Source organism: Teleopsis dalmanni, chromosome 2, assembly GCF_002237135.1.
Source record: "Teleopsis dalmanni isolate 2A chromosome 2, ASM223713v2, whole genome shotgun sequence".
In the NCBI taxonomy this organism is placed as follows: domain Eukaryota; kingdom Metazoa; phylum Arthropoda; class Insecta; order Diptera; family Diopsidae; genus Teleopsis; species Teleopsis dalmanni.
Window position 1 is genome coordinate 41994354 of NC_051847.1, and position 12549 is coordinate 42006902.

The 12549-nt window shown below is 29.1% G+C and overlaps 2 protein-coding genes across 2 annotated transcripts; both read left to right on the plus strand.

The window, feature by feature from the left end:
- Nucleotides 1-1147: 1147 nt before the first annotated feature.
- On the plus strand, nucleotides 1148-4230 carry LOC119681956 (probable ATP-dependent RNA helicase DDX27). Its single transcript, XM_038095272.1, has 6 exons — nucleotides 1148-1337; nucleotides 1434-1649; nucleotides 1701-2306; nucleotides 2535-3267; nucleotides 3338-3869; nucleotides 4047-4230. The coding sequence occupies exons 1-6, from the start codon at nucleotides 1245-1247 to the stop codon at nucleotides 4189-4191; spliced, it is 2325 nt and encodes a 774-aa protein (XP_037951200.1). The 5' UTR covers nucleotides 1148-1244; the 3' UTR covers nucleotides 4192-4230.
- A 1805-nt stretch (nucleotides 4231-6035) lies between these two features.
- On the plus strand, nucleotides 6036-7893 carry LOC119682662. The gene is made up of 2 exons (XM_038096152.1): nucleotides 6036-6480; nucleotides 6535-7893. The coding sequence occupies exons 1-2, from the start codon at nucleotides 6247-6249 to the stop codon at nucleotides 7816-7818; spliced, it is 1518 nt and encodes a 505-aa protein (XP_037952080.1). The 5' UTR covers nucleotides 6036-6246; the 3' UTR covers nucleotides 7819-7893.
- The last annotated feature ends 4656 nt before the right edge of the window (nucleotides 7894-12549 follow it).

Consider the following 12549-nt stretch of genomic DNA (forward strand, 5'->3'; position numbering starts at 1 on the left):
TGGTAACCAATTCATAGTGTGAACCCTAAAATTTCATATAGCAATTTCAAAATTGAGCCACGTTTGGGTACTTTTGATGAATAAATATATAAATACATATGTTATTTATAGTGCAAATACTTCAATCTAATATGGCAATCTCAAAGTCGAGTCAATTGTAAATGCTAGTGTAAACACCGTATTATGAAGAATAGGGTCTATAATTAGAATATGGGAGTATGAGTTCTTAAACAAGAATAGAAAGAAAATAACGCTTTATTTCTCAGAAATATTTTATTGCATTATATCTCTTATTTATGAATTTTATTAATTGAAGGATAAGAATTTATGAATTGGATATTTAAAAGATATTTATAACATGTAAATATGTTGTTATTTATAGTACATAAAAAAAACTTACAAGGTTTGTGTGTGATACTTATACAGATACTTACTCTATTCTACATAAATTGATGTATTTATGCTTTTTTTTTAGTTAATAAAGTTAATTGTCTGTTTATTTACGATTATCAACACTGTTTACATGAGTTAAACAAATAATTTTAATATCATGTTATTGGTACATGGTTAATCCCACACATTAACCATTCTCAATAATCATTCTGCTTATATTATTCAATCTCTTCCGCACACGGCCATAATGTAAATTTCAATTTTGGTAATTTCCCTTATGGAAAATTTATTTTCAAGTGTTGCATTCAATATTTTCCGCCTTAAATCAGTTAATTTATTTAGAATGAGCTCATTTATATGAAAGCTCTTTGTATTGCATATAATTATCTAAATTATAATGCTAAATTATGCTTTTAGCAATCTTATTGAGCAGAAATGCCTAATTGAGACAAGCGGAAACATAATTATTAGGTATTACTGACGTGTGCGAGTTAGGCTAAGTTGATGCTAAACCAAATAGAAGATTCTTTGGGATTTTTTGCACTGCACACATTTAGCCATTTATCAAAACGTATCGACACATCACTACATTAACGGCACAACTTAAAATATCCCTCATTTAGAGCACAACTTAGCCTAACTCGCACACGTCCTACGTTTAACTAATTTTATTTGAATCTTCAAATTTATTATAAAGTGTTTCATCTATATCAACGTGGTATTGTTCATTTTTTGATGTTTTCTTTATTTCTCATTCTAAACATTTCTTCATTACCACGTGAAGGCACATTTTGAAACGTAAAGCGGATTGATTGTTTTGTGCCATTATAAATAATTATTAAAATTGAACAATGGTGGAAACAAAATCTATAGATTTAATAGGAACAATCGAAGAAGATGCCGAGGTAGAAAATTTTTCTGATGACTCGGATGCTGAAGTGGAGGTATATGCAAAATCAATTTCATAAACAAAGTCACTAAAATAACCTATAAAATAAATATTTAAAACTAATTGATATTAAATAAATGTAAATTTACAGTATCAACCAACTAAGCAACGTCACAAGAAAGAGACTGACTTTGATAAAGGTTTTGAGTTTGTGTCTTCCCTTAAGGAATACAATCAGGACACCTGGGATGATTTAATGAAATATGTCAAACGTAAGGCAAGAACAAAAACAGATGACAAAATTGCTGAACGCTTGAAAAGTCGTGGCACTAATGGACAACAAAGTGAAGAGGAGAGCGATGACGAGGTAAAACTACTAAACACAGTAAATGATTTATTATTAAAGGATACTTTTTAGATACACGTATCAGATGACGAATTGAAGCATGATAATTTACGTTTACGTGAAAAGAAACAAATTAAAAAGAAGAAGAAGAAGACTGGAAGCGATGTTGAAGAAGATGAGGGTGAAAAAATGCAATTTGAAGAGAGCATTGATAACAATGAAACCATTACTTCATTCTATCAAATGAATTTATCACGACCATTAATGCGTGCAATAGGTGTACTTGGCTATATTTATCCTACACCTATACAAGCTTCCACAATACCAATTGCATTACTCGGACGAGATATATGTGGTTGCGCTGCAACAGGTACGGGTAAAACAGCGGCTTATATGCTACCAACACTTGAACGTTTACTCTATCGTCCAATGAATAATAAAACGATAACACGTGTGCTTGTGCTTGTACCCACGCGTGAATTGGGTGCACAAGTCTACCAAGTTACGAAGCAATTATGCCAATTTACTACCATTGATGTCGGTTTAGCTATTGGTGGTTTAGATGTAAAAGCACAAGAAATTATATTGCGTCAGAATCCTGATATAGTTATTGCTACACCTGGTCGTTTGATTGATCATATTAAGAATACGCCAAGTTTTAGTTTGGATTCAATTGAGGTAATAACATTACAGCATTTATTTTTCTAAAATATTAAAAAATACACGTGAAGATAAACCTTGCGCTCTGAAGCTATCAAACTTATTCATTTTTTGAACCTGGTTTGTTTAGCAATGTGAGGATGCTTAGCGCTGTTATTCCTCGTAGGAGGAATAACCTGATATATACTGCATACTTTTTTCTATACATATTATTTTAAGCATTATTAATAAAACTTATATTATTAGGTGCTTATACTTGATGAAGCTGATCGTATGTTGGATGAATATTTTGCTGAACAAATGAAAGAAATTATAAATTCTTGTTCTAAGACACGTCAAACAATGCTTTTCTCTGCCACAATGAGTGAACAGGTTAAAGATCTTGCAGCTGTGTCTCTCGTGAAACCAGTTAAGGTTTTCGTAAACAATAACCAGCAAGTTGCATTCAATTTGCGCCAGGAATTTATACGCATTAGAGAAGATAAAGAAGGTGATCGCGAACCAATATTGGCAAGTTTAATATGTCGTACCTTTCACGATCACTGCATGATCTTTGTGCAAACGAAGAAACAAGCACATCGGTTGCATATATTACTCGGCCTACTGGGAATACGTGCTGGTGAACTACATGGTAATCTGACACAACAACAGCGTTTGGAATCACTAAAAAAGTTTAAAGATGAGCAAATAGATGTGCTGATTGCTACGGATGTCGCTGCGCGTGGTTTAGATATTGTGGGTGTAAAAACAGTTATTAACTTTGTAATGCCTATAACCACCGAACATTATATACATCGTGTGGGTCGTACAGCACGTGCTGGACGTGCTGGTATATCGGTGTCGTTAGCAGGTGAAAAGGAACGTAAAATTGTAAAGGATATTATTAAAAATGCAGAAAATTCTGTTAAGAATAGAATAATTCCACCAGAAATAATTGAGAAGTATCGCAGAAAACTTACAGAACTAGAGCCAGAGATACGTAAGTCACCATAAATTCCTTAAATATTTAGTTATTACAATTCATAATTGTAAATTTATTTTTTATTTAGAGAATATACTTGATGAAGAGCAAGCTGAACGTCAAATTGCAAAAATGGAGCAGCAACTTTCAAAAACAGAACGAAAGTTAATGGGCGATAAACCAGAATTCCGTCAGTGGTTCCAAACCAGAAAGCAAAGGGAAGAAGAGAAGGCACGTTTAGCACTTGAAGAACAATCAGCGAAAAAGATTACTGAAAAAGGTACTAAAGGTGGAAAAAGAAAACGTGCAGAATATGGTGGAGATGGTGAAGATGGTCCACCAGTGAAAGAACTCAATGCAAAAAAGAAAAAGAAAGAGGAGCCTAGAAAAAAAACACCCGAACAGTTGGCAAAAGAAAGAGCTATGAGAGAAATTGAAAAAGTTTCATTGGTTCGTGCCAAATTAGCGAAAATACGTACACGGCCCGGTAAATTGAGTTCAGTTGTCGAAACTCCCACATTCTCACAAAAGTCTAGAAATAAAAATAAAGCACGTGGTGGTCAGTCAGCATTCACAAATGATTTAACAGACGTGAGTCGTAGTGGTGCACTACGATTAAGGTAGGCAATGTTAAATATATTGTATAATTATACATTATATTTGTTTATAATATATAAAGTTGACAACATTTAAGCTATAACTTAGATTTAAGCAGAAGAAAAAAATGTTCGTAAAGAATTGAATTGCAAAGTAACTAACTATAATATATATAAATATATATTCTATATTTTTTTAAGGTCTGAGGCAAATCGTCATAAGAAGATGTCGAAGGTTAAAGCGAAAAAGAAGACCAGTTCAGTAAAATTAACAAATAAAGCAGGAGGAAATAAGTTCAATAAAGGCAAAAACTTTGGTGGTCCCCGTTTTACCAAAAAAAAATAAAAACAATAAAATAGTTAACTTTTTGCGAATTTGTAAAGAGAAGAGTCATATTTTGGTTAAATATTTGAATAATTAAATATTTTTATATGTTAAGTTTATATATGTTTATATTTATAAATATAAGCATTTATTTATAAAGCATATGTTTTTAATAAAAATATATAAACAAATTGTGTGTTTTATAAAAAGCTTAAACTATAAAAATCTATAGAATCCACAAATTTCCCGATGTAAATATCGTAGTATTTTTAGATAACAAAAGTTCTATCATATCTGAGCTATAGTTGTATCCTTCGAAACAGTTCGAAAATGCTGGCCAGGTTTGTCAACTTCAAACTCATATAGTTGCCTGGACACAGAGAGATCTCGGACAACAGTAGGGCCGATAAGCTTGCCAAAACGACTGTTTTCTGACATTTATTTTTCGGATATTAGTATCCCGTTTAGAAGATTTAAGCTAGAAAATAAACAAAAATATCTCGAATATGGCTAAAAAATATTTTCAAACTTTCATGTAAGGCACATGAAAGCTTCTGTCGGGCATCAAGATCGATCAGGTACAATTTGGACAATAAATGTAAAAGTCAGCTACTTTAACTAAAGCGATAAGTAACTACCTACTTACAAGACCTGCTAGGGAATGAACCTACCCTGTTAAGACATTTGTCGTGATTGTGGTTTTTAAAAATAAGAGGAGTCCGTGTTTTACATACATTGTCAGAGTCCAATTATGTTTTACATACATTGTCAGAGTCCAATTATGTCGAACGAATAGATTAAAAATCTTTCGGGCATCCTTCTTACCAACCTGATAGTTTTCTTGCAAATCTAGGAACTTGGCCAAGTTTGTAGAGAATTAGTGCTTTAAATATAATTTGAGCTTCGAATTATAAACCTTCAACTATTTTATTCGACCACATCGAACCGTTCGAATATGTTCGAACATCATATGTTGGTGGAGCATTTGTTATGATGCATATTTGTATTAAACAAAACGAAAATAAATTAAATTAAATATCATCGAGCATAAATATCATTAATATGATATGATGTATTTAATAATACGTTATACTTTATGAAATATTTTATTTAATATAATAAAATATATTATTGTATTAATATATATAAAGACTAGAATATTTGAAGACTTCGATTCAAATGTTCGAATTCGAATATTCAGTAAGATGGTCATTGCTTCGAAGCACTAATATAAAACTTTATATACAAATTATTATTTTTAATAAATAAACTAATTTTGTTTCTAAACCTTCCTAATAGTATTTTAATGGACATACATTCATATGTCTGTAGATATACAGAGAAAATATATCATAAAAAAATTCAAGAAAATTTTGATAATAAAAAAATATGTGTGAAAAAGATGTGTTATATATTTAATGTTTACTGTTAAAAACTAAACATTTAATGAGAATTTCAAAATAAAAAGTACATAAAAATAATCTTATATAGAAATGTAACGTTATCCAAAAATTTCAAGTCAACCCATTGGTTACTTTTCAAGTTATGCGGCTATAAACATACAGATGCTAAACTTTTATTTTTTAATTATACAAAATTATGTCGGAAATGATATTTTTTAAATTTTTTTAATTACTAAGTACTATTTATCTATCTCCTAAGTACCGACTTTAGTGAGAACATTTCTAGTACCAAGTCTTATTGTAAAATAAAGCATAAGGCAATGTCATTTTTGTCAATTCTGGTTAATTTTTTATCGCTTAAAATTTATTTAATAAATATTTTATTTAAAAACTAATAAATATACCATAAATGTATTTATATTTTATTTATGAATATATTTATTGTAAATAATGACATAAAAAAAGTCCATGTTCATTGCACAATTTACAACCCCTGATTGTAAAAGAGCTATAATAAGGAACACAACCTGAACAGCTGATTTATTATTACAGCGGCTAACTAAAATATGTAGCGTCGCTCTCTCAAATATTGTAAACACAAAATTATCTATCAGTTGCAATTGTTTGAATCAAGTGTATTTGAATAACAATATTAATTATATTATTTATTAAAATGTTGCAAACGCAACATTGTATCTATTTCGGTAGAGTTTTAATGAACCAAAATGGTGAACTTTTTATATTATGTACAAATTGTCATAAAGACTTCGATAGCATCAATAAATTTCGTGTGCATTTGGAAGAATGTTCAGGACTTGAACGTTTTTTTCAAACAAATTTAAAATTAATCTATAATAGTAAGAAGAGTGAACATTTGTTTCAAAAAACAGATAATGGTGTAAATGAGGTAACTTATGAAATTCTAAAGTAGATGCATTTCTAAGAAACATTTTTGTTCTAGCTATTTATATACAACTACCAAGACGTACAAAAACTGAACAATGAAACAACGTACGCAGTAACAAGCAATGGCAATTGTGACAATTTAATGGCGCTTATTGATATCGACGAGGAATTACATGATTCACGCTGGTATAGTGAGCTACCCACATCAACGCAGAATAATAATCAATGCACAAGAGACCCAAAAAAATACAGTGAGCTTGTACAAGAAGTAACACCTTTTGTGCAATTTAAAGAAAATGTTAAAAATAACACATCGACGTGTATTGCAACAAAGAATAAAAAATTACCAACTCTACCACAAAAAAATCCATCTGGTAAACAAATGCAGGTTGCTAAGTCAAATTTGGTGGAATCGAAAATAACACCAGTGGACAAACGTGCAAAGAGACGTTTAGTTTTGGATAAACCACCTATGGTAGTACCAGAAAAGCCAAAGCCATCACCGTTTTTAGAAGTGTTACAGGTGGCGCCAGATGTTAAGGTTTGTCCGAAAGAAGGTGCAGGCACAGTAAAATCAAATGCAACAACAAGTGCACCTATTGTAAAAACTGTAGTATCCACAAATAATGCTAAATCCAATTTTAATAAATCAGGAACACAAGCTATAAACCAACGTTATCGTATTTCAGTACCAGCTAACGCTAAAAATTCGAATAAGATATTACCAACAGCAAAGGAAAAAACAGAAACTGTTAGTAGTACATTGTCATATCAGTTATCACCAATTCCAAAGCGTCGTAAAATTGAAAATAATACTTCAGCAGGTGTGAAATGTAAAACTATTGAAGAGTTCAAAGTAGGAACGAATACAGTCAGTAAACTTGAAACGTATCAAGTGGGTACTTTTCAAGAAGAATCCAATTTGAACAAAAAGCAAACCCAAAATAAATCCATTCAATTGAGCACACCAACTTCAAATAAGAATCTCATTAAAACTAACACAGTCACAAGTGCCACAAGTGGAAACCAAGGAAAACAAAAAGAAACTGAACAAATTTTAAACAAATTACAAACCTTAGGCTTAAAAGTTAAACGCACCACTAAAATAGATACCAAAAACTCAACCAAACCCGAAGGAAAAGCATCCGCTCAAACATTAGAAATAATTAATAAACTTAAGTCAAACGGAATGAATATTAAACTTGTGTCTTCAAACACAAGTTCCATGCCAGTGTTAGCAACAGTAACGCCAAAGCCTTCGACGCTTTTAAGTAATAACTCAAACGTTCCAGCAGCGCATAGCATACTGTTAAAGAAAACTATATTTAAGAAAGTTTAAAATGGTTTAATTTGTCTCCCTATTACTTAGTAGATGCTATTAAGTATTATTTATAATTATAAGTATAAGAAGTAGTTTTTAAGTAAGCAGTTTTTTATTGTGTTTTATAATCTTTTAAAATAATGTTTAATATTTTTAGCATTCTTAAACACATTTCTAAGAAATCAATATATTTATTTAATTAATTTCTTTGTTGGAAATTATGCTATGTAAATGTTAACAATCTAGTCTTAATGTGTACGTAGTAAGAGCTCAATATATATTATATAAATATATGTACATATTATATAAAAGTAGTATATATGTTATATAAAAATGACTATATATATTTATAAACTTTTATACTACTTAAAATGTTATATATTTTATAACACAAAACAAATATAAATATATAGATTTTATATTTGTAAATTTATATTTTCAATAAGTTATATATCAATTAATAAGTTAAAGAGATTATATATTAATTGATATGTTTATGTTTTTATAATAGTTTATGTATTAAATTATATATGTAATAGATATTATTTAATGTGTTTAAAAGATTATATTTTAATTTATTTGTTTAAGATAATATAATATTAATTTATATATTTAAAGAGATTATAATTTAATTTATGTAACACTACGTTAAGTTATATGATTATTTATATTATTAAAATATTATATTTTAATTAGTTTAGTAGATTTTATATTAATTTATATTATTTATACATTAAATTTAAATTTTCCAAATATTTTGCAAGCAAAATAAAACTTTAAAAACAATGTATTAAAAATAAATAAGAAAGCAATTAAAATAGTTAGAGACTAATTCGAAACACTTAATGTAAGGTAATATAAATTTATTATTTGTTTAAAAATATTTGTACATAAGTTTATTGCATAAACGTACTTATTGAATCCAGTTGTATATATTTTGTAATTTTGTTTTTATAATCATATTTTACTATTTTTTACAAATTTATTATTTTACTAAACATATAAATATATTAGTTTTGTTATTATAATGTCCTTGAATTATTTGTAATATAAGAACATAAACAGACTAACGGACTACAGATTAATTGCAAAGAAGACGGACTTTGATTTTACAATAATTTAACAAGAAAATAGTGTTTGTTATAAAAAAAATATACATGCAATGTAAAATGATACCCATTCTGTTTTATTTTATTTCCAGATATAAGATTATATATCAGAATTGCTGTTATCGTGGGAAATTGCTATTTTGTTTACATATTATCTGTTTTAAAAAGAATTGATTTACAATAAGTAAACAGAAATAATAAATATATTATAGCTATAATAATAATAACAATTTATAAATTGTAATAATCATGATCAGATCATATACTCTGAACGTCATAAACTAATTAATTACAACAATTACTATTGCAATGTACTTTGTTATTAAAAATAAAGTACAAAAAAATAATTCTTGTGACAATAAATTGGAAACAAAAGTCTAATAGCTTTTTCAAAAACGTCACATAAATTGAGTCCTGGTTTTAGCGCTTCTAGTGCCTTAGGCGAGATTACTATTGCCCCTCGTATCTACTATCGAGACCTATTTGAAAAAATTATAAAAAGCAATAGTAATGACTGAAAAAATGGCTTTTGTTTGAAACAATTGTAAGAATGAAGGTATCTAAAACAGATCAGATTAAGATATTATGTATATGCCATAATTATTTACATGTAGTTTATGGATTCTCTAATAAGAGTTCCAGAATTGTTCTTGGAAAAAATTTATACGCCTGTTTAAATGTATAAAGTTGATATGTTTGTGTTGTTTGGAAAATGAGAATGAGCATCAATAATGTTTCAATAATATGTTCTTAGGAAAAATAATGAATGGAAATTAATAATGAAATAGTAAGTTTTTTGTTTATGGGACCTATATATGTTTAAAGAACTCAAAATTTAAAAAAATAATGTTTATTTATTATTAAGAAATAAGAATTGAAAACTAGATAATATTGGACAATATGTTTGAACAAACTATTAGCTACTGCTAAACTAAGTAAATTTGATGGTTCCATACTGGTTTAGTTAGCCTATAACTCTGCGAAAACGAGAGAAGTACCCAATTAGAAATGAATCAAAGCATAAAATGCATATATATGACTATTCGTGATTGAATGGTCAACATAAGTAGATCTAGTATTTCACCTTAAAACTTCCACGAAGTAACTTTCTGGCCACGGGCCCGGTTCCATATGAACTTACGTTTGAGGTTTTGCAATACAAAGTGTTTATTATTTCATATACGATTTATAAATTTGAAATAATCGTACTATAACCAAATTATACTAAAAAACCATAAATTCACAATGATTAACTTAACTCGTACAGCTGCTGTTTATGCGTTTTGTTTTTAATAATAACACAAAATATGCAAATGTTGTCCTCTAATCTTATAGAATTTTCTAGGTTCACAGAGTAACAAAGAGTTCAAAAAGCATAATATATGTATATACATTTACATAAAAATCTAATATATTTAACTAAGAGTGAAGTGGCTCGACGACAAATAGGTCACATCCAAAAAAAACCGTAAAACCACTTATAAGCACACTCCTCATGCACAGCTAATTCTTGTTTTGGGAATAATAAAGACATGCCAGAATTGGGTTAACTAATCATTTGAAAATTTTAAGACAAATGTAGTCAGTAAAATTATATTAATTATAGTAACTTTGAATCACTTATAAAAAACTGAGTGGGTTAACGACATATGTGTCACACCCTCTCTGTCTCTCTCTCTCTATTAAGGGACATCCCTCGTAGGCGGACATTAAGTACTTTTTTAATAATTTTGAACAAACTTATCCCTTTTGGCCGGCCTCTTCTCCATAATCTTTCTGCTATATTTAAGGATGGTTCATTCCTTGGATATATATGATAAGTTGTTGATATTTATTGTGTAAAGTTTCCTTTGATACATTTTAGGTTGGCTAGCATTAAAAATGGAGCCCCCCTGCTCATTATGACTATTTTCTCCCCTTGTTCTAAGAAATCACTCCATACATATATGGAGAATTGAGGATTGATAGCTTTGCGGAGGTAATGTAATACTTGCAGACATAGATACTCTCTATGTATATTTGTCTGAGAGTAAGTTGCAATGGATTAAATTACGATAGCATATATTTATTTATCTATCTATTTGTGAAAATTGTTAATTTCATATTCTCATTGTTCATATCACATTTTACATCATAATTTTTATGTCAATTTGAAAATTTTCAATTTAGAAGTTGCCATCGTTCCAAAGCAATTTAAAAATTAGCCTGCAGTAAGCACAGAAGTTGTATTACGGATTTTCCAATCAATTGATCAAAATCTAAATGGTTTGTCTACTCAAAAACGATTTACAATAACTCAGTGTATTCATGCATGACACTAACATACATTGTCGTTCCATTGCAATTGCAGTTTTTTATGGCTTCGACTACATTTCAGTTGTAAAGGACGATTGTTCAGTTGTTGAGTATCTCAATGCAGTGCAAGTCACTTTAATTTGAAAGAAATTTAAGGTTTTTATGGAATTTAAAACCAAGCCGTTTGAAGCAGTTTGCGTATGGAAATTTTATATCTATGCTAGTACTAAAAAAATATTCTAAGCTTGAATTGAAACGTTTTCTTAAATAATTAGTAAGCGATTATATTGGATTAATTTTCTTTTCAGGAAACTGTTGATGTTACTGTTGGATTATCAAACAAGATTCGATGGCTTCTTAATTGTCTTACCTGATGAAATTTTAAAAGGTACAGTAATTGCCTGAATTCGACCCATAGTAGGAAGAGAACGTTGCGACAAGAATACTCTTGACCGCGTTTGTATTTGGGCACTCCTGAACAAAAGAGAGAATTGGAGAATTGAAGAAAACGAACAGTCGAGGGGAGATTAGCGTCCACCACGACAATGCGATCTCACACATATCAGGCCAAAAAAAAAAGAGCTTTTGAGCTCAGGAAACGTCGAAATGATGGATTATTCATCTTACAGTATCGACTTGGAACTCAAAGACTTCATCTTGTCACCAAAAATTAAGAAAAATATGCATAACGTGCGTTTTTCTACAGGCCGTTGAGACATTCAAAACCCTGGGGATATCAACTTCAGGCAACCCTAATAGGTAACTGTGCTATAAAGTATGTTAGCAGATTGGCAAGGAGAACATTGCGCTTTGTCAGTGCATAATGTGAAGCACATTTAAATATATTACTGGGTAGTCTTTTAACTATTGTCAGAAATTTAATACCATGTTCACAATGCAGCTAAATCAATTTATGTTGATAAAATTAAGATTAGGTCGTTTCCATTCGCAAAAGTTGATTTATGCATTTGGAAAATCTTTTATATGTCAGAAAATTCTAGAAGAGCTTTTGCTCGTTTACATTTTAGTTGATATCTGATTGAAATGAATATTTTTTATTAAATAATCTATGTTACTGTATAATGATATCAAATATATATTTAATATATAAATTCAGTATTTTTATATATCTATAAAATATTTTATTTATAAAAAAGAATCATTTTAAAAACTTTTAACCTATGTACTGTTTTTTTTTATTTATTTATATTATCTTTTATGTGTCAAATACGTTAAATTTTGATAATTTCCCTTTTGGGAAATATATTTTGCAATGCTGTATTCTACAACTTGGGAGTAATATCCCTTGATTTATTTTTAACTAAGTTAAAAAGCACGAAAGATC